Source organism: Meleagris gallopavo, chromosome 2 (genome assembly GCF_000146605.3).
Source record: "Meleagris gallopavo isolate NT-WF06-2002-E0010 breed Aviagen turkey brand Nicholas breeding stock chromosome 2, Turkey_5.1, whole genome shotgun sequence".
In the NCBI taxonomy this organism is placed as follows: Eukaryota; Metazoa; Chordata; class Aves; order Galliformes; family Phasianidae; genus Meleagris; species Meleagris gallopavo.
The window spans coordinates 101,143,468-101,166,073 of NC_015012.2; the positions used below are offsets into that span (position 1 = coordinate 101,143,468).

At 34.9% G+C, this 22,606-nt stretch overlaps 1 protein-coding gene across 1 annotated transcript in view; it reads right to left on the bottom strand.

Annotated features, from left to right (window-relative positions):
• APOB (apolipoprotein B) overlaps window positions 1–21,432 on the bottom strand; it is a 36,639-nt gene extending 15,207 nt beyond the window's left edge. The window contains exons 1-24 of the mRNA XM_010707978.2: window positions 21,274–21,432; window positions 19,664–19,702; window positions 16,761–16,876; window positions 15,780–15,925; window positions 14,556–14,709; window positions 14,216–14,371; window positions 13,143–13,267; window positions 12,875–12,960; window positions 11,941–12,160; window positions 10,737–10,964; window positions 10,430–10,547; window positions 10,180–10,326; window positions 9,007–9,218; window positions 8,504–8,741; window positions 7,776–7,952; window positions 7,296–7,487; window positions 6,502–6,669; window positions 5,119–5,330; window positions 4,386–4,568; window positions 4,035–4,156; window positions 3,052–3,262; window positions 1,585–1,760; window positions 1,248–1,435; window positions 842–987 (exon numbers count right to left, since the gene is read on the bottom strand). Coding sequence (XP_010706280.1) covers window positions 842–987; window positions 1,248–1,435; window positions 1,585–1,760; window positions 3,052–3,262; window positions 4,035–4,156; window positions 4,386–4,568; window positions 5,119–5,330; window positions 6,502–6,669; window positions 7,296–7,487; window positions 7,776–7,952; window positions 8,504–8,741; window positions 9,007–9,218; window positions 10,180–10,326; window positions 10,430–10,547; window positions 10,737–10,964; window positions 11,941–12,160; window positions 12,875–12,960; window positions 13,143–13,267; window positions 14,216–14,371; window positions 14,556–14,709; window positions 15,780–15,925; window positions 16,761–16,876; window positions 19,664–19,702; window positions 21,274–21,331 — 3,818 coding nt within the window. The 5' untranslated portion in view covers window positions 21,332–21,432. The remainder of the gene's footprint in view (window positions 1–841; window positions 988–1,247; window positions 1,436–1,584; window positions 1,761–3,051; window positions 3,263–4,034; window positions 4,157–4,385; window positions 4,569–5,118; window positions 5,331–6,501; window positions 6,670–7,295; window positions 7,488–7,775; window positions 7,953–8,503; window positions 8,742–9,006; window positions 9,219–10,179; window positions 10,327–10,429; window positions 10,548–10,736; window positions 10,965–11,940; window positions 12,161–12,874; window positions 12,961–13,142; window positions 13,268–14,215; window positions 14,372–14,555; window positions 14,710–15,779; window positions 15,926–16,760; window positions 16,877–19,663; window positions 19,703–21,273) is intronic.
• Between the last annotated feature and the right edge of the window lie 1,174 nt (window positions 21,433–22,606).

The following is a 22,606-nucleotide window of genomic DNA, read 5'->3' on the forward strand; positions in this document are numbered from 1 at the left end:
GATAAAATAAAACTGAGAGATCAAATAGTCCAGAATTACATTATTTCCATAAGACCTAGGATTAGAATTCAAGCATTCCTGGGTCTTTGTTCAGAGATTAACTAACCTAAGCTCACAGGTAGAGAGTGTCATTCAAGCGGTCAAATATGAAACTGCTATCAATCTTGCATTTGATTTTCTACTCTAAGAATCCAAATCTAAATCTGCCTTATGCACATTCATGAAAAGATGCACTAGGATGAAAACGATCCTCAAAACAAAGGAATTTGAACAAAAATTGATGACAGTCAGAAAATTTCTAATGTGCACTGCTGATGAGAATTTAGGAGAAAGAATATTTTCCTTTTTAATACTTGGCTTATGAACACAATGAAAGCAATAGAGATATAACATTTCATATTACCACTGTGAGAGTACATGGAAAAGCAGTACAAAGACAGATAACAAGCAATGCTGCTTCCCATCTGTTTTTATAATGCAATCTTAAACTTTACATTCATTTTTTCCATCAATATTTCCCTGTTTCATGAGCAAGCTGTACAACTATGCTTCAGTTTATCTCAGCAGTAGTTGTGGGTGTACCAATTTAGATATTTCCAAGCAAAACTATTCCTTGAATCCTTATGCATAGGAATTGAAGCAATGTGATATGAACACTAATTGGCAAGAACAATATATGCTAGAAACTGCAATGAAATCAACTGTATGTGAGCATTTTAATATCTAGATTGTGTTGGCTGGTTTATGGTTTAATTTTGTAGCGACAGAAGAAATACTCTATTTGTCTGTCTGTCACTCTCTCTTTTTGTTGCTCATTGCTTATCATAATTTCTGTAGCTACCTTTTCAGGAAAAGTTCCTCAGGAACAGTGATAACAGGTAGTTTAATCTTCTGAATGTTCAGTTCTTGGAGTCCACTTAGTTTGGCTTGTAGAGTCTGGGCATAGGGGACATCTTTTGATGACTTTTGCAGCCAGGTGTTGGTTGCCTGTTGGTGCAAAGTAAATGGCATGTTTTAGTATTTCATAACCTTTTACAAGTTACATAAATTATTTGAAATCCAGTGTAACTATTCATATAGCACTAGGCATTTGGTAAATTGGTTGGCTTGACCAAAGTTGAAAAACTAAAACTTATTCAAATTGAATGCTTTTACAAAACTGTCCCAGTTTTCGTTTCCTTGGGGAGACAAAAATTAATCAGGACTACATGCTGATATTGTAATTGTAACTGTAGATTGAAACATACCACAATAAATTGTGATACAATATGTCGCATTGTCATATCTGTAAGAGCGACTTTCCGATCCAGCAGTTCGTTGGCATACTTCTCTAAAGTCTTTGAGTAGTCTGAAAAGTCAACTTGGAAGCCAGAAGACATTCTGCCCACAGCAGCAGTGGCACCTGAATTCCACTCTAGCTCAGCTGTTTCAGAATCTGAAAACAATGGATAAAAAAAAAAATAGGAATAAAAAAAAAGGTAAAACTGGTAATATTTATGTTCTATTTAGGGATATAATATAAAGAAAGGTAACAAGATGTTTACATTTAAAGGCTGTACACACGAATTATGTTTTTGCCCATACCATATCTGAGAAGAACTCTTTTTGAAATTGTATTCCCATGAGTTTCTACAGCTGAGCTCATCTGAAGGTATCCTTTGGTGGGTGAATAATTAACCAGTGCTTCAGTTCTAAGTTCAGTTTGCAGACGAGGAATAGAAACTGTGCCTCTTAGCATTGCTTCTTCCATTCCAGCATATCTATGAAAGTGAAATGTAAATGTGAATATACAACATTTCATTCTACTCTTTTACTTATGTTTCAGGAGCAATTTCAGCATTTAAAAAGAGTGTAAAAAGCAGAATAGGTGTTATAGACACAGAACTAATCAAACTTGTAAAGTTCTTTGAGTCAGTGACTGTCTTCAGCTCCCATTGGTTACTTTGGGAATTTAAGGAAAATTGTTAAAATATGACTGTGTGAATATACAAAATATTAATTCCTTAATATGTTCAGTATAATTCCATAATACTGAAACTGATGGAAATACCTACCTGTCTGGTAATATTCTATTTGAACCAAATTCTGAACTCCTTATTCAAGCTGAATTCTCTGCTAAGGATACTGAATGTGACCATGAATAAGATAGAAACAAAACAGTTGACAAAATATATTATGCCACTGGGCTTCATTTTCCTTTGCCCACATTTATTTTATATCTTGTAACTTTGTTGACTTGAGCAAAATTCTAATATTATGTTAGTGCAAATGAAAGGGAATTGAGGTCTCTGACATCTGTCCAAAACTCCCACTGATATCAGAGGCAATTCTGCATGAACAGCAAAGACAAAGACTCCCTGGGGCACCATCAAGATCACAGAATTCCATGGAAGATTGAGGTTTATTAAAGAATGTGATCAGCTCATTTCACCATGGGCTTGTGAGGCAGACAATTTTAGAAACCCTGGCAGGCTGAACATTTTTGTTAGCTCCCCTGTAGATGTTCCCGGAAATATTCTCATCATGAAGCGTGGGAATTTTTACAGGAAGCTCTCAGCTATTTTTGGTTTTGTTGCTTATTGAGTTCTCGTAGGGCCCTTCATGGGGAGATGCAATAACTTCGTTAGAGCTGAATATACCTAGTAAAAGCTAATACCTCTCTGTACAAACTTTGCCTTGCTTATATCCTTGGACCATCACACCTGCAACAACTCTAGAAAAATGTCATCCTTATAGTTATGTTTGCAAACCTGGAAGAACCACCACTCAAAACCTGCAATACAAATTACACACAAACAAGTGGTACAAAGGATCACTTGGTATATATTAGGTGTATTTATTTTATGTATATGCGAGAGATAACAAGTAAAATATTTCAAGGATTTTCAAAGGGGAGTTGAATGACAATTTTATATGTCTATATGTATATATATGAGCAATCTATCCAAATTGGGATATTATTTTTCCAAAAATTTCTACCTTCAATAAAAACTTCAGTTATCGTATACAAAGATATCTGAAAAAGTCTGAAAAAGTGGTCTTCTGAGTTACCTTATTTGTCCAGTAAGAGTAACTTCAGAAATCTTCTTGTTATTAAAGTCTATAACAAAGGAATATGCTTTCTTCTCAGAAACAGATTCATCAGTGATTCTGAACTTAGTACCAAAGTCAACATCAAAATCTGGAATGGAGACGTCACTGGTCAGAATCTTCCTGTCTCTATTGTACTTAAAGGTCAGTGTGGCTTCATGCTGCTTTACACCTGAAAAATATAATATAGCTTTGTTATTCACGACCATGGAGCATTTTTGACTTTTCTAAGAAGGAGAAAAAATAGAATCAGTTGGAAATTATACCACTCTGAAAATCTAAAGAAAGCCTAAATGGGTCTCAGAAACAGGCTGTGTTTTTTTCCTCATCTTAGAATCATAGAATCACAAAGTTGGAAAGGACCTACAAGATCACCTAGTCCAACCATCCTCCCATTACCATTACTACCACAAGCTACTAAACCACATCTGGTAGCTCCTCATCAAGATGCCTCTTAAACACTGCCAGGGACGGCGACTCCACCACCTCCCTGGGCAGCCATTCCAGTGCCTAAGAAGAAACTCATCATGGACTAATCCTGCCACTATTTTTGTCACATAAGGTTTGTTGTCTCTCAATTAAAAAAAAAAAAAAACATCTTGTGTTTTATGCATTTTTTCTCCATTTGTATACTTTCATATTTCATCACAACTGTAATTTTCCTATTGTTTATATAGAAATCATTAATTTCTCCTTTTCCATTCTTTTGCTCATTGACATCAAAATTTAAATCTCATGAAGAAATTTTTAGAGATACAAAATCATGAAGAACATGTAATGTGGTTGCAAATATGAAACAAAATGAGAGTGATTGGGTGTCAAAAGAATGCATTATTTCATACTGTAAATAGCTCTACTGTTATTATTCATAAAAATCTTTTTTTCAGTTCAGTGACATACAGATCAAAACAGAGCTAAACCATATTTCTTTTTCAGACTCTTACCTTCTGCTTGTACTGCAAACTTTAATGTGTCTACCAGGTCATTTCCCTCTCTCTGCAGATCATAGTTTGCACTTGCAGAGTATTCTTTCACTTCCCCTGTGGACACTATTTCAACTTCAAATCTAAAGGAGAAGTAAACAAATATCTTGTAAATAACTGATTTTGCTATGATCACAAACAGGAGGAATCAGACAGTTCTCAAAAGCTCTCTTCCTGAGCTGCTCATGCTTGTCTGCATTTCAATATTTTTAAAGGTAAGTTTTAGGTAAAAGGGATAATAAGCGATAATAAGCCCTAAGAGGGAAGGTTAGTTAACCCAAAATAGACATAGTCAAAGCTTTCCTAACTTACCTGGTTTCTCCAGTCAAGGGATAATATGGAGCTGCCTCCATGGAACTGGCATTAGAGTACAATAATTTAGTGCAGAAATTTAGACCAGAAATAAAAGGCTTGCACGAAGTTGAGAATTCTCGGTTCTCAATCAGAGGTGGAATCTCTTCAGTTGTGGTTGGAGACACCAAATGTAGTGTGTTGCTGGAAAAGAAAAACAACTCATTTATCCCCAGAACAGGAGTTTAGATATTTGCACGTAAGTTGCTCTATTAGTAATGTTACACTCTGAATAAAAATAACTGAGGCAGGGGCTTAATGAAGTAACATTTGGTGGTTAAATGATCAAGTAGTGTATTTTTACTATTATTGCAAGTATTATTAGTGATAATTATAATTTCATGTATTGAGCCACATATCCCCTCCAAGTAATGTAAGCAGTTCATTTAAATTCCATTTAAAACCAGGCATTGCTAATACAATAATTTCATGTGAGAGAAATCAAAGCAATAGAAATGGTAAGTATCTCATTGGAAGTTACAGCAAATAGTGACAAATTAAAGAATCTGCAAGGCCTGGCTCCTAAACTATTTACTTATCTTACAAGAAAAGTTATCCCAATTTTACAATGCCTGAGATTTTTCTAAACTGAAAATTTCTCTCTGTCTTCCCTAATCTCTCAATTCTGTCACAGTGAAAAATGAAGAAAAGAAGGGAAGAACACATCTCAAAAGTTCTATTCACTTCCCATTACCTGATACTGAGGAGCTTTGTTGGTGTCTTCGGGGCAGGAATGCTGAATTTCAGCTGTCCAGCTTTCACACTAACATGTGCTTCAATTCCAGACTCATGGAATATATTGGAATTCATTTCCACGCCACTTCTAGCAAATTCAGGCATGTTTATTCCCAGATGTGTTACAAACTCAACTGCTACTGAAGGTTTAGCAATGAGTTCTGCTTGCATCTATTTAATAAAAGCAAAATAATGTATTTCATTTTCCCAAAATACTTTTTAGAACACAATGTCCTCATTCTTGATAATCTAGAGGTAGATTTTGTATAATTTATTTTGCTATTCAAAAAGTTGATAGCCAAATCAAATCAGCTGAGGGAGCAAGTTAGTGACAGTTGTCATGCAGCAAATACAGCAAGATGATAGCACTGGGGAACCTTACACAGATGTACTCGTTCTGCAGAAAGATATTGTACAGGAAGTTACTTGCATGTATCTTTAAATCTGAAAACCAGAACCAGTTTTCCACTGTAGAGAAAATATAGCAATTCTCCAAAATAATGAGTAGAGTGTTTGAAAACTTTGGATCAAAGATTTCAATTTCTCTAAACAAAAAACAGCTTCTTTTCAAGCTTTTGGTTTCACCATTATAGCAAGAGGGGACAGGATGCAAAATTCTGGAAAAGATTCCACAAGTAATGTAATGGCAGCCAAGAACAACTTTAAAGGCCTTTAAAAAAATTTACTTAAGTACTGTACACATTCTCAAATTAAAAGTTCAGTGAACTGAAACTACTGAAGACTTTATATAAAATATTGACTAAAATAGAACAAAATAATTACAAAAACTGAAAAAAAGTTTCCAAATATTTCATTTAAAAATTTAACTGGAGAATGTATTTTGTATTTGTATGTATACATTCACTGTAATTTTTAAAATTGTAAAATGTTTTAATTCTTGTAGAAAAGTTTCGCTTAGCTCATTTTCCAATACTTCTTTTAACTGGAAAGCAAAAATTTCACTTTAATTTAGTTACATCAAAATTTTTTATTAACTTTTTGGTTTGAACCAAATTCACATGCTGCAGCTTTTTTGCACCATTCTCATTTGAGATCATGGAGAGAGAAATGCACAGGCAGAAGAATTGGCTGTAATGGATTATTAAATACATTTAATTCATAAATATCATTATATCACTTACTTGACTTATTATATGCATTACTTCTCATTTGATTGTAAACTTTATCCATGAATTAACTGAAGGCCTCTAATGAGTAAGTTCTTCTTTATTTCAAGAGTATTTTATAGTTTTAAAAATTCTTTCAGTGTAAACAGTTTAATCCCTAAATGAGGTTGCTGAGTATTAAGAGAAGACAAATAAAGAGAGCTGCTGAGACTTACACTTTTTTGATGAAGTTTCACAGCTACTTTGGCTCCAGGCGTCACTATTCCAGACAAGGCAAACTTCAGTTGCAAACCTGCTCCAGTTGGGAGTTCAAACTCATTGTCCATAAACATATAGTGGACAAATAAGTCCTTGTCAACACCTCTTGAGATGGCTTGTGCAATCTGTGAATCAAACAAGGAAACTAATATTAACTAATCAATGCTGGATACTAGATTTTATCACGTGCCTTGATATACGTAATTGAATGTGAATTGATAACATGTAACGTTCTGACTTCCCCAAAGTCAATAGCAAAATGTCTTTTTGACTTCATCAAAAGCAGTGTTTTACTATGTATTTCTGAACTGTACTACATTCTATTTTCTTTTTAATATGATATATGATTAATATATCATATTGATATATGATATATATCAATTAATATTGATATAGATATCTCATAATAAAAAAATCAGTAATATACCATACTGGCTAGCACTGAAATTTCATGAATTGTTCCACAATATATCACAATTATGCAACAATATCGGAACCCTCCTTTTTTTCCTTTCCTTCACCCATCTACAAGAAGCACTCTACTTAGTTATTGATAGGTCTTTATGGGTTCCTTAGAGTTCTTCAGACTAAATTTAGATATTTCTTTTTAAGTATTTTTATTTTACGTGACCAGAGTAGGCATCAAATATACATTCTTCATATAATATATCAATAAAATCAGAACTTTATAAACAATTGGTAGAAAAAGAAATAGTGGTGAATAATGCATGCTGAAAAATCAGAAGCATACCATTTCAGGAATTCTCTGAAGAGTTTTAACACACTCTAGAACCACGCTTCCCAGCAGTTTGAAATCATTGAGTTTCATGTACCCAAGCTCTTCTCCCAGGATTCGCAGAAATGCTCTTCCTTCAGGGGCTTCCTTCTTGCTCAATTCTTTTATCAGTTTTTCAAGGTTAAGAATTATTGCTTTAGTGATCTCCTGAAAATTCAGTCAGAAAGTAGTAAAATAGATTTAGAAAACTCCGTAAGGTCATGTATCTAGAATAATGACACACTGAATATCAGTTAATGTTGCCATTCATCCTTCCTCCAGACAAAGGCACATCCCACATGCCATGAAGAAAGAACACTGTTGAACAGCATTAAAGACTTCCATTTTAGCGTACTAGAAAAGGAGAAAGTTCATATACGATAAACACATAAGCTCTGTAATTACTATGTAAATATAGGATTGCTGTGCTGCACAGAGAATGCTTTCAAACTATACCTGATCCTGCTTGCCATCATGGGAGTAACCAAAGTAGTCAAAGAGAGCCTTGGAAACCTGCTCTGGCACTTTGCCATCAACCCAGTACAGGGCCTTGCTTGCAGTATCTGGGAAAAATCCCTTCTCTCCAAACAAAGCTTCCAGTGTTGGTTCAAATCCCTTTCCATCCAAGCCAAGCTGAAACGAACAGAACAATGTCATAACTGAGAGAGGTTCTCCACTTTGTACCTTTACAACAAACAGACTTTCTGGGGAACAAAAAATGCATTTACAGAATATCCTACAAGTCTATGATTCTTAAGGGAAAATATGCAAGATAAGAGAGTACTCGATCTTATGATTAATTTTCTCTCGTCGGCGACGTCCAACATAAAACCTACATATAGGCTGTATCTCACTTAGAATCTACTATGAGTACTTCAGTGTGCCAGTAATGACTCATTAGCGTGAAGTCCATTTGTTACAGATGGGTTCATTTTACCCTAGCTGTGGCCTTTAATAACTCCAACAGGGTCGTCCATCCAGGCAATGGCAAGTGACATCACATAACGGATGGCTTGCTCTAAAGCCCATTGAGATCAAATGAAAGTCTCCTTGTAAGCACAGTGATCTTTAGATTTCTCCCAAAGCTTGTAAAAACAATACATTATTCATGGAAAGTTGTTATAAGCAAACAGAAGAGAGAAAGAAAACAGATGAATGCTAGCAAAGGCTTTTGATAATTGTACCTCAAAGATATCACTTGGGCCAAAACCATACACATTCAGGGTGGTTTTCAGCATAGTTTCTTTAGGAACATATCTGTTTGGATCAAATATCACATTTCCTTCTACTTTGGCAGAGATGGGATCGAGGCCAGGTACAGAAACTCTTTTGGACACTTGATAATTCTGTGAGAATTTTCTGAAATCTTTGGCTGTTGGAACCTCGTTTCCTTTCAGTGCTTCTTCAACATGGCTTTTTAGACTAGGAAAAAGGACAGCAATGCAAATATGATTTAGTATGAAGTGCAAAAAATCTTTATCCCTAAGTGAGAGAATTCTTGAGTCACTTGCAGACATTCATACAACTGAGGTGATTGTATAGCAATCACACCAGCAAACAAACAAACAAACAATCAATCAAATGAAAAAACCCATACAAAACTCACACTACTAAAATCACATTCATCGCAGTTATGGAAAAACTTCGTTCTTCTTAGGAGACCAGTATGTAACAAAATTTTACTTACTCTTCAATGCCTACTTCATCAGAATCTAGAATGTTGGCAATGTGTGAAGCGACAAAGCTTTTCACTTGCTCGTTCTTCTCCCTTGTGAGGATTCTCATAATCTTTGTGAGATCACCTGGGGAAGGATTCTTCATCAGTAGCAGATAGGTTGCTAGACGTTTATCTGTAGGTGCATCTCCTTCCTGGAATTCTCTCAGAAGTGCTGAACGATCCTACATAAACATAACAAGGTTGTCATACTCCTTTGGGAATAGACAGCATGAGATAATTTCAAGTATGTAATTTCTTCAAGACTGCATAATTACAAAGTATCCTTTTTTTCTAAAACTGGTTGAAGTCTTGTCATTGATAATACTCTGATATAGTTTATTTTCTTAGATCTTCCCACAGAAATTACATTTTTATTAAAATAGATTTTCTTACTCTGTATCTCACAGATTAATTTGTTTTTTTCTAAAAATGACTTTCTTGCAGGGGAATCTGAAGTGTTCTGGTCTGCACAAAAAACTTAAAATTTTTATCATTCAGTTTAGGGAAAGGAGGTGATCAAAATGCCTCGCTGTAGGAAAACTAAAACATAGGTTGAAAATAAATAGTAACAGAAATAAAAAATTGAATGCCTTAAACGGAAGTAAGCCTGAGGATGTGGGCTCCACATGATTCTGGGCTCCCAGACTCCTTAAGCTTTGCCTGGAAACAAGATCTCACCTTTTAGGTGAGATGAACTTATTGATGTTGAAATTGTCATGCCATTGTAATGTAAACACAAATCTAAGCAATACTATGAATAACAATGACAACAATGTGCCAGTATAAAATAGCAACCTGATTTTTCTTAGTAAATTCATTTAGATTTGGATTCATTCCTTATTTAAACCCAGCTTCAAATAAGCAGAATTCCATTTAAGTCACTTACAGGAAATTTCCCATTTAAACTCAAAGCATCCATGTAAAGCAGCTTCTCCTCAAAGAAGTAACATTCACTGAATCAGAAGAATTTCTCAGACACGTGGATAGAAAGTAAACTAACTAAAGAAATTCTATTAGAGCAGGAGGCAGCTAAAAGGAAGGTAGCAAAATTATGAATTGATAGGAGTGTCCTATTTTATTCAATTATTTATGTGAACAGTGAAGGTGGAGTGAACACAGGTTATGCTAGTTCTTGTGTATTACCTCTTCTGTAATGGTCATTTTCCGGAATGCCTGTATGGCTGCTTTTTGAACCGAAAGTGATGCAGCTTGATTTCTGATACATGTTTTAAGAGAAGACTTCAGACTGGGTTTAGCTTTCTCCATTACTGCACCCATGTTTCCAATAGCCTGCCAATGATGAAAAACAAAGAAAGATGATTAATTTCTTTCTCCGCTAACAGAAGCAAAGTAATATATGTGCTATGATAAGGAGAGAAGCAAATAAAAATACCCGAAGTGTGAGATATGTGAGTTCAGCATCTCCAGAACACTCAGTGCCAAGCAATGATACCATGAAGTCAGCAACATCTGTTATTTCCTCTGTCACAATCATCTTCTCATTATAAAACCTGAAGCAAAAAAAAATGCATTAGAAACAAATGGTTAAAATGGGAAATGTCTATTTATTCTTTTATTTCAGTAGAACAAATTCAAGAGAATAGCAAAAAAAAACCCTCCAGGAGGACTAGTCTTATAGTTTACACACTGTAATGTTCTCTTGATGTTATTTTGTAAAATCACATGCTGCCATTACTTACTTGGTAACAGCATGACTCAAGCCATAAAAGGAAGCTCTACTTGGCTGATACTGGGCCATGTTAAGCATTTCCCGGATTCTCTTTGGAGTAGGAGAAGGCAAGAGTCCCAGGGTATATGTGACCAGATCAACCACAAGTGGATTCACGTTCCCAGTTCTCAGTATCTGAAGGACTGCACTGTAACACTCTGGAGTCCCACACTGAATCAGGGCCTGAATCGTGATGGAACTGAAAGGAAAAGTGATGGCTTTAATTAATGAATTTCTTGTTTGCAGTTATTCCTGTATGCTTCATGTTTGAAAGAAACATTTAGCATGTTTGCTTAGGTCGGTTAATATAAATGTGTGGTAAATGTATGGTCAGAAGTAAAGCACACAATTGCTAATCAGGAAGAAGATGCTTAATTTTACAAATTATGGTAATACATGATTAGATAAGAACAAGATGAAAAATATTAACAGTACTACAATTACACAGACACATCTATTTTTTTCCATGACTTTGAGATTTTCCATACTTTCAGTATTATAATACATTGAATCAGACTGAGGCTCTCTCTCTCTAGAGACTGAGGACATATACTATGCATAAAGTGTCTGAAATCCAGCCAAGACAGGAATAGTAGGATTTACGAGTGGAGGTCAATGTCAGTCAAACCAAAGGTTTGTGCCCTTACATGCCTCTAAAAATCTCACTTTCAAAGCTGTGTTCTTGGAATCTGGAATTACATTGTCCTTGAGCAAAACTAGATCAAAGATATTTGGCCATAATAACATGTTTACTGGATTGCATCAGGCATATAAACTTGGCTTGGTTGTGGGGAGGAAAACCCTACACTGTTATATTCAAATAAATTTAATTTATAGTTCAGTTTCTTCATTAAATGAGAAGATTTGATCAGGTAATGATGCAAGCAATATTAGTACTTCATAGATGTCTGGAACTTTCAGATCTATTTAAATTCTTAAACTGTTTTCATTTATTTAATATTCAAGTTATTACCATCTGAGCACTTCTGATGGAAAAATATTCATAGGTTTTACTCTCTTATTTCTCTCTCTAGATTATTAATATGAAACCTATCTTTCTGAAGGACAATCTTGACATCTATTTAAACTACATTTTGAGAGAACATGCAGTGAATCATCAACTTTGGAATTATTTTGCTACGGCATCGACACAAGCTGGAACTGCTGGAACATACCTTGAAGTTTCCATCATCTTTGGTACAAGAGAGCCAAGAGTGCTGTTGTGTAAACTTCTAAGTCCAGAAACAAATCTGTAAAAGAGTTTTGCTCTCTGCTGGTTCTGCTGGGAGACGGTAAGTTTCTGCAGTTCCTGAAGAATTTTCAAAACAGCATCATCCTGCCTGGAAAATTTAGCATCTGTGCTTTCCAGTGCAAGTCCTTTCTCTTCCAGTTCATCTAGAAATTAAACCAATGACACTCTTCATTACTTGATCAAGGAGCTCTCTACACTGAATAAAATTAATATCAACTGCTTAGATTGCCTTATACTGCTATTCTTGAAATTCAACAACTGAACATTTTGTAAAAATAAATGGAATTTAAATGCAAAGTAGATCAATGATACTTATTTGCATAAAGAATTTGAAAATTTCATTAAGACATTTCCTTGGCACATTGTATACTAGCAGAGTTCACCTTTCTAACTTTTAATGAGTGAGTATATCTTAGGAAAAAACAAGTTCTGAAAATGCAATAACAATTGCATAGTAAAGAAGGGCATTTCAGAACCGAATATGTATTAATGAAGAATTTTTGCAATTGAAGTTACAAAAGAAATTATGGTTAACTTAAAAAAGTCTTGTTAAACTCATTTTCAAAAAGATTAGAATTACTTTCCGTTATTTAGATTACATAGAATGTTTTAATTATAAAGATGAATTTCAAAATTAAAAAGACAAAGATTGTTTAGAATTACAAGGTATATTTAAACTTCTCTTTTTTTTTTTTTCGCATTTCTCCCCAGATCTTTTTCTGTCTAAGTCAATGGAGATTCATTCACAATTATGATTTGGTTTAGTGTTCTCAAATACATCTTCAACAAATTCACTGTTTGAAAAAAAAATAAAATTGGTTCATCCATTTGATGTTTATTTAGAATTGCAGCTGTACCTCCATCAAAATTTCTGCTACTCATCCTCTGATTATCTTCAAGCTTCAGTGTCTGGTTGACTTCTGTCATCATACCATACTGATTTCTAGTAAACAAACAAAAATTTAGTATTTTAGTTGAGTCAAAATTCTTTGAGGGATCTTCCTGCACTTCTTGCATCCTTGCAAAGTGCAGTTTTAGGGATAAAGTCAGGGCAGAATTTGATACATTAGCATCCAAAACAAATATTTATTTTAAAATGGTAATTATAAATAGTGATCAACATACTTATATGAGGAAGGCAGAAACAGGTGTTTTTCACTGCAGACAACATCTCTTATGTGTTTTTTCTTTGCATCAATATTGTAGTGACAGGATTGAGTGCTACTCAGAAGGGTAGATAGTGGGATGTTCTGTAAAATGAAAAAAATATGGGAGTTATTTTATTGAGTAGTATAGGAAACAGTTTTAATGTTTGCTAGTTTTCCTGAAACCTTAACTCTTATAGTCTATTGGATGGTGTATAATTTGTAATCATTCTCATGCAAAAATGAAATTATGCCACTAGCAAATGTAAGTCTCTCTACAAGCAAAAATCCCACAGATATTTTTCCTCAGGCCTCACTGTGCTGTTTGGCATAGTAGTTACTTCATGATATTCTTAGAATATAGGACTAGTTCATTTAAACTAGCTTGTAATTTTTAGAGTAGTTCAGGACCCTCACCACAACTGATGTTCCTTCTAATTTCACTCTTATACACATTTTGAAGTTTTCTACAACAAAGTAGCAGAAGTTATAAAATGTGTTTTTCAGAATGATACGAATTCCCCCCTTTTTTTTTCCCTTAGGAAAAACACTGAATAGCACAGATGCCACGGTATCAGGAAGAAATCTGCAAATATTCATGCAAGCAACTGCATTTGATTGTAGGGGATTCGTGAGTAGCCTGAACAGCATGTCAAAACATTTATTTCAGGAGATTTAGAGCCCTCTCCTGCATATCACAGACATATCTGAGTGTTGGAGGATTATATGGTTTACATGAAGCGGGAATGTTGAAAATATCGACCCACAAAATAAAAATTTTGTATATAATCTGATAGGTTATTGTGCAGTCAACAGTACCAACTCCAACTATTACAAGGTTTCCTCCAAGAATTCACGAGAGGAACATTAAAGATAGTTACATTCTTTTTCTCTGCATCTTTTCTTCATTACTAACTGCCAACACAACCACAGGCTGCTCTTACATAGGGGTGCAGAAAACCTTCTATAAGGTCAATGCAAAATTAGTAGTTGCTTATCTTTTTAAGCGATGTAGAAGAATGTTATATTACAGACTTTTTAGTGTATACTTACTAGTCCTTTTACAATGGCAACAGGGCTGACATAATCTCTGATTGGACTGAAGTTGTCACAGGCTTTCAGGTTCCTGTTAATTGAAATATCTTCTGCAACACTTCCTCTTCTGGATTTGAACTCAACCTCACTGTTGCACTTTCCGTATACAGTATCCTAGAAGGAGGAAAGGAATCAGTGTCTTTATTGATGTCATCAGCCATTTTCTATTCTGGCAGAAATGCACACACTGTCATCTGAATTTCCAGGTCTTCTGAAAATTAAATCAAGAATAACTCTACTAGGTCAGATTTATTCCACTTATTAAGAAAATAAGGTGAATGCTTTTCAAAATTCTTACCATGGAAATTGTTTTTATGTTTTCCTCTGTTTCTGTTGGTGCAAGGAGAGCTGAGATGATTCCTCTCTTGAGATTGAGGACATTCAGAGGTTCCTCCTTTTTTGGATATAGTTTGACTTTTGTTCCATCCTGAGTGCTGAATTTTAGCTCATGTCTGCCAAAAAAATCCCCAACATTAGTATGAAATCATGTTAAAAACACACAGGAATGCATGGTTTTAAACTGATAGCTAAAGCAGCATGTTTTATCTTGGTCTATCATTATTTGTTGTTACTATATATAACAATTACTATATAGTAATATAGTAATATATATCTAATTATATATATATAATATTAAAAAATATCACTACTAAAGTAGATTCTTCCCAGCAAAATTCTAACCAAGGACATTCTGGTATCACCAGACTACGTCATGTAAGGACAAGTAAATATCCAGAGCAATGGCTGGAAGTTGGAATTGCAACAATTCAGATAGTAGATGAGCAAATTTTTAGACTGAGGTAATTATTAACTGCTGCAGTTATTTACAGAATGATGGGAAAGACTAAAAGCCACTACTTATGGCTTTTAAATAAAAACTCCACTGTCAAAAATATATTTTAACACTCTTCCAAGTTATTTTAAGATCTTTGGGTTGGGAAACAAGAGGGAATGTATTGTGAGACACTGCAATAAACAAAGAAGTACAAATAATGCATACCCTACCAGGCACTGGGGACTAATTGGGCGGAGGGAGTAATAGTAAGCTTCAAAAGTAGATAAGCAAGGAAAAGATAAGTTGGATAGGTCATTAAAGATCATGATAGGAAACCCGGACTTCAGTCTCAAATGCCTTTCTGTTGCACAGTCTTTGTACCGTATCAGCAATGGAAAATGGCTGCAGACAGTCATGTGAGAATTTGCGTAGAAGAACAAATATTGCATTTACAATAATCTTTTAGGGAACTAACCAATGGTTTCATGATGTAAATGATATTAAAAATTACAAAGACATTCTAGGTGAAAATTCTGGATACAAAAAAAAGCTTCCCTAGTAGAACTACCATTAGCCCCAAACATAATGGGGAGAGAATTGCTATGGAACCAGCATATAAACCTGCCATATCATCATCAGCATGTCCTAAACCTGGAAAAGTATAATCAGGGCTGTTACATTACCATCCATTCAGTGCTAAAACTACAGGTATTGATGAATTAGTTATTGATAACTGATATTTCTTACTTGGACATGGCATTTGCAAAGTCTTCAGAGGTCTTTGACTTCTTCAGCATGGCTTTTCTCTCACTGTCAACACCAAATGTCTCCCTTAGGGAGCAATGCATTGTCCTCAGGATGAACTGGCACAGCTGTGGTACCTCCAGCTCAACCTGAAAATACAAACTGTATGTATTTATCTGTTTTGTTTTTTCATTACCATGTTCCCCTATCATCTAGCTCCAGTCTTGAAAACATGGTGTTCCTTGGGTTGGGCAAAGTGTCAGAATCATGCTGACAGCTGCTCTTGGGAAAGATTCCAAAGTGCTCTCAACAGCTTAAGGTAGCTTGAGGAAGAAGACATGAAAACAAGTATTGGTTTGGCTAATGGCGTGAAGTGTCCTATACACATATTAAAAAAGCAACTTTAGGTGTTGAAAATGTACAGTGCTAGAACAATTGTTTGAAAACTTGTGTCATTGTAATGATTACTGTTGCACGTCAGAATACTGTAAGCCAAAAATAAAAATTAATTATTTAATTGCAGGAAACAAAACAAAACAAACCAAAACAAAACTAATGAAAGGAATGTTTTGGAGAAGCTAGAAGGGGGTTTGGGACAGACATTAGTTTAATGCCCAGGGGGCCTTTTATCTCTACAATATGGATCCTGGCTTGATGGTTACCACCAATTGGCTATCTAGTGGTTTTCATGGCATCACTGAGTTGTTTTAGTTTGATTTCTAGAATTATTTGATGTACACTCAACCTGGTAGCCAAGGAAAGCTCAATTTCCAGATCTTCTTCCTCTCCCTTAAAAATACAGCCTGATCAGGACAAAAAAGCTCTGATAAAGTGGTATAAAGGAATATTCTGTCTAGAATAGGGAGGCTTACTCTTCAGGACTCTCAATGAGTGCCTTTCAAAATAACAATTTTACCCAGTTGCCAAGTAGTATGTTAGTCGATATACAGTCCCAGTGAGTTGTATTTACTCCTGTTTTCTTACTTTACAGGTGATCTTTGAACCGCTTCGAGAATCTGTTGTTCCCATGATCCCACTTGATGTTTCCGCTTCATATAAGTAAACATATTTTCTAAGGTTTTTAAATCGGGCTGCATCTTCTGCAATTAGGAAAACAAAAGTGTTTGCATCACTTGGTAGGATATGCCTATCTAGATCCATATCAATGTGTAACTAAAATGTACAGCACTCATACAGGAAGCATGCAAACTTTCCCACTATTTTCTTCTGCATTTGCTATAGAGGAGTTCATAGACAAAGAACAGCTGGATAAATTCTAAAGAAACTATAGCTTAGACAAATTTTTTAGTTGGAAGTTTTAAGTTTTTGGTTCCACAGCTTTATATTATGAGTGCTGATAATATGACCCCACCTGGCCATTAAAGATAATGACAGAACCAGAAGAAAACTTAAGGTGTGGAACTGTTTTAAAAATGACTCAATTGTTTTTTTCTTTTAAAAAAACTAATAAAATGGAAGTTTTAAAATTGCTGATAAATTGATTAATTTCACCTAAGATTTCCACATAATAGTTCAAAGAAGATGCAAGAAGCTCCATATAACATGAAAAGGACTGAAAGTAAATAAACACGGAGAAGAACAGGACACCAAATCTAACATTCCTCATTACTATTTCACCTGAATCTACAGAACATCTTCCTAAAACCACTGATCTACTGTAATCAAGTCACATATTAAGTCAAGGAATTTCCTTAGAGCAGATTCTTTTTCCTGTAATTAGATTTTAGCTATGCAAAGAGCATCCAGTGCATGACGAAACGACCAAGTTTTTGAATGAGGATAAGGCAGGAGGAAGGATTTATGAAGGTGTTTCTCTTAATACCAAAGGAAACCGCAAAACATAATGTGCTTCCTCAAAGGAATGGATTTAACCAGCATTAAATATGTGCCTGTTGTTTTCAGAAGCAATTTGTCTATAGTTTTGAATCCTACAGGCAGGAATGATTGATGTTAGGAAATACCTCCCAGAGAGAGTGGTCAGGCACTGGAATGGGCTGCCAGGGAGGTGCTGGAGGCACCAACATTTAGATGTTGTATGGAGGGACATGGTTTAGTGGGAAATATTGGTGATAATTGTATGGTTGGACTGGATGACCTTAGAGATTTTTTACAATCTTGGTGATTTTATGATTCTATGAATATTGTAACAGACACTAAAAAACAATTTTTGTTCACTGTCAAATGCAGGGATATAATCTTCTTTCAATATTTGGAATGTGCAAAGTAGGCCACATAATGTCCTCAGGTACAGTTAATTCCCACTATATTTACAGCTATCATTTTAAACTAACCATATGATTGGGCCTGTTAGGTGACAGTGTTAAAGCAGTTTAGTTGTACCTGAACCAGAAGTTACCATTCCCTCAGTTTGGACTGAGCATCTCATAGGGTTGTGATGTTACTGTGATGGTGAGTGAAAAGCAGTTTCCTAAATTGCTCCTGTGTGGTCATTTGTGACTATCAAAACGTATTTGATCTACTTTTACAGAAGCAAAAGTTAAAATCATCTTGCTGTAAACCCACACACCCACCATCAAATCCCTATGGCTTTGCTTTCCAGCACCTGCCATGAATGTAGCATAGTCCTCCTCTGTTATAAAATATTTATTATGTCATATGGCAATAGCAATGTGATTTTGCTATGTATGTCACAGATTCGCATACTTAGAAAAGAGAATAGTATATTACTATGACACTTTGTATTTCCTCCTTGGGCTATCATTTTTATAAGCTTTACATACATCAATAGTGTTTTAACTGAATTTAATGAAATTGCTATGAAGAATTAATGTAATTAAAAATAAGTATCATATAGCACTCAGCATCTTGCAAACATTTGAAAAGTCAATTAAAAATCTAATTATCCTTAAATTTACCACTATCCCTGTTACTCTCTGCTGTCCTGGACTTCACCACTGCTTAGCTGTGCATGCTCAGAAATTTTCGCAATGTCAGTATGTACTACGCTAAAGCCAAAAGGATAATTATTGCTTCGTTTCCTGCTTTTAAAAAGCAACAAATGGAAAAGGAATGTGGAAATGACAAGATTAGAAATGGAAACAACAAAGAATTTATTGCATAAAAAATACACAAGAAATTGGCGATGAAGCCCAGAAAAGTCTTCGTTTGGGGCATCTGAAAAAAAACCTCAGTTGCCTGGAGATGGTGCTGAAGTATCCAAGTGGAGAAAAATAGCCTGAAGATTAAAAGGGACAACGAAGAAAACAACCCGTTTGGTACTTTGACCCTACGATGGAACATTACGTGTCTAACCAGGCAGTCAGGGCCAGTCAGAGTTCATTATAAAGATAGAGCATAAAGTCAGCATTTCCTGAGTCTGGACTTGTTTTTAGGAATTGCTGTTCCTGCTGATGGAGTTGATGATTTATTCTACAGGTATTTAGTTAGATATCCAACTGCAATTCTGTGGGATAAGCAGACAATGTGATGGGAATGTAAGAAGTGAGATTCAGCCCATGTAATTGTAACGTACATAACCTCATTAATAAAGCTTAAGATTTGATAAAAACAGATTTCCAGCTTAAGGAATTTGCATGTGAGAATTAAGAAATCAACAAAACAATGAACAAAGTAAAGTTTCTTAAAAGGGAAGTTTAAAACAGTTTAGAAACACCACCTTCACCCTCATCTTCTCTGATCTCATGAAACTTTTGATATTCTTAGGGCTTAGCTTTATGGATAATTAAATATCTAAAATAAATGACAATAAATACTTTGGAATATCGTCATCAGTTTTGTTTTAGTTATTTCAGAGGAAGAAATTTACAGAATAGGAAAAACTGAAGATTGTATTCAGCTAATATAGCAATATAAGATAGCAAAAGCAGATGCAATAAATTAGTTACTTGAACATCCTGGGTTTCCATTTTCAGGTGCTTCTTCCTCTGTAAATAGTAAAAAACAAGAATTAAAAGTGCACAAGCAGTTTTCTAGCCTTAAAGCAAGGCTTATGCAAACAAAATGGAAATAGTTTTCATTGCAAGATCTTTCTAATGATTATCAAAATTGTTGTAGTTTTGCACTGAGATAAATAACAAATATACTTAACATTGATGACACAGTCAAGTTTAGAGAGCATTACATGAATTGTCCTGATATTGTGAAAGATGAGCTGAAAATAGGATCTTCAGTTCACTAAATTAAATTGCTTTGATTTAAACCTCAGGATCATCTTCTAGGTTGACCAGTATTTTTAAAGGTTCTGTGTTATTTGAATTTTTTTAAAAGTGGGCACAAAATGTATAGGCAGACAGATGAAATGCAACACATGCAATGCAACTCACTTACTGTAAAATTTTAGTCTACTTGGAGTACAGATATACTGCAGAATGGATCAATGGCTGTAATTTGCATTCTGTACACTCAAAAAATGACAACTTTGATATGTAATACCGTAATTCTCTGTAATCAAAACTTTTCCAACAATTTGTGTGTGTGTGTGTAGAAAATATAGGCGAATATTCAATGTTCATAATTTGGAGGAAAAGAACGCTGACTGGAAGTCCGTTCAATTTAAGAAGGATTATTTTCTCCAATATATCTTAGATACATCCCATATTACTCTATTTTAAATGGAATAACGTATATTGTAGTAAGCTTGCTGCACTCCTGTGTTGATACATCATTCTTTGGACTTTCACACATGAATGCCAGAACTTTTCAGAATAGTCTCTGTGGACTTTCCAAGATTCCATAATGGAAGGTTGATTGCTCTACAGTAGTATAGTAGTTATAGTAATAACATTAATAATAAGCAACCTTCAAAACTCCAGTCAGCATCAGAATGTGATGATGAATTGTATCTGCATATAAACCCTGGTGCCAGAGTCACCTTCTTCCTTAAGATTCATGAAATCTCAATACTACATAGTCATATTCTAAAAAGCCATTTCATGGGAAGCAAAGAGATTGCTCACAATATGCAGCATCATATTGACCCAAGCTGCCTTCCCTGATTTAGAAAGAAAATTTCACTAGCCTAGTTCTCTTATTCCTACTACTGATGGCTGTGTTCCTTTAACAGAAAATTGTATTTCAAATGTAAGTGCTACCTGCCAAATACATTGTACTTTATCACTCCCATTTCTTTCACACACACACAAAAAAAGGGCTAGCAATAGCTGGAGTAAGTCTGTACTGTAAGTGACAGCGCTTCCATGGAGGTGAATACAGAACGACATTACAGAAAAACAATCAGGACAAATTAAACTGTATGAATTTCTCATTAATTGCAAAAAAACATAGATAAAAAAAAAGTCAAAAGCCAACATTTGCAACTTTTTCTGCATTGGGATCCTCTTGTTGCCCAGTCCAAGAAGGGGAAGAGACGATCTCTTTATCATTCTTTCCATCTCTACTTCTATAAGCCACGTAAGTCCCGCTGATTTTCACTTCTTATTTTAACAAGTTCACAAATAAAGCAGCAAAAAATGCTGACATAAAAGATGGTACTTACGTGTGAAAACACCACTGCTGAGCAGCAGCAAGAGCAGCAAGAGCTGCACAGGGCCCATGGCGAGCCCTGGATGCTCTTGGTCCTCTTTCTTTTCCTTCCCTCCCTTCTTCACCTCTTCACCACCACCTCAGAGGGAGAATGAGCCTTCCGACTTGGACCTTCATTTATATAATCTGTAGCAAGCAGCTGAGGCAAACGGTTTAGAAAGCTCAGAGCAAATTGCCAAAGGTCCAAAGGTGAGAGATCTAGATCCTCACTGCGCTCCAAACACTGCTCTGCATTGGTTGCTGGGAGTTCCCGAAGGCAGAAGACTGAGCATACACTAGAAATAAGTTACTATCCCAGTTGTTGGGTTGTTTTTTTTCACAGAGTTTTGAAAACAACATCAAAAGCTGCAGCATCTCACAGCATTTTCAAAGACATTTCCCATGTTTACACGGGAAGGCTTAAAATGCATAAATCAGAGCTGGAAGAAATGATGATCCCCGCAGCATGTTTTCGGCATAAATGTTGAGAGTACTTCAGAACATCAGAGATTATTGTATGATTTAGGCATCTTCCCTTTACAGGCAGAAGAATGAAAAGCTTCTTTTTTCTACAATTTTTTTTCCTTTTTCTACATAATTTTTATATGCTTTTCTAAAAACAAAGTTAAATTTCCTTGCAGTATTCTGACAATCAGAATGTTGAAACTGAGCTCTGTATAACTCTTTTCTTTTCTTGTTTTTAGATTCCATTTCTTTCATTCGTTAATGTAGCAAAGATATGAAAATGAGTTGATAACATTCATTTGAATGAAGAAGATAAAACTCAGAAGAACTAAATTCAGACAAAGAAATGAAAACAAATGAAACAATTGTTTATGAATATACACGCTGGTAAAAAGTTTAGTTTTGTGTCATGAGAAATCCCACTAGTTTGAATTCTCTCTCAATTCATATCTATTGAAGCTAACTGCAATAAAGCAAACAAACAAAACCCTTGATTATGGAAATAGTTGAGGTCATTTTATTCAGTAAATTTAATTTTCAGATATCTTATGAAAATGAAATGTTTTGACATTCCCAAATCAAAATATTTCCTCTTAGCTTACTGAATCAACAATTAAAGTTTAGTAATTTCTTTTCCCTTGAAATGTTACCATCACAGCAATTATCTTCAAAGCTTCTTATTTCTTCATACCCTTTCTCTCTTGGCCTTCATGGTTAACCTTTCCTAATCATGACCTTTCCTAGGATGCACTATAAGCATATAGGTCCTAGCATCAGTTCAACCAAATGGTAAGCATGAGGCATCCTATTCAATAAAGGAGACATAATTAAAATTTTGTCTG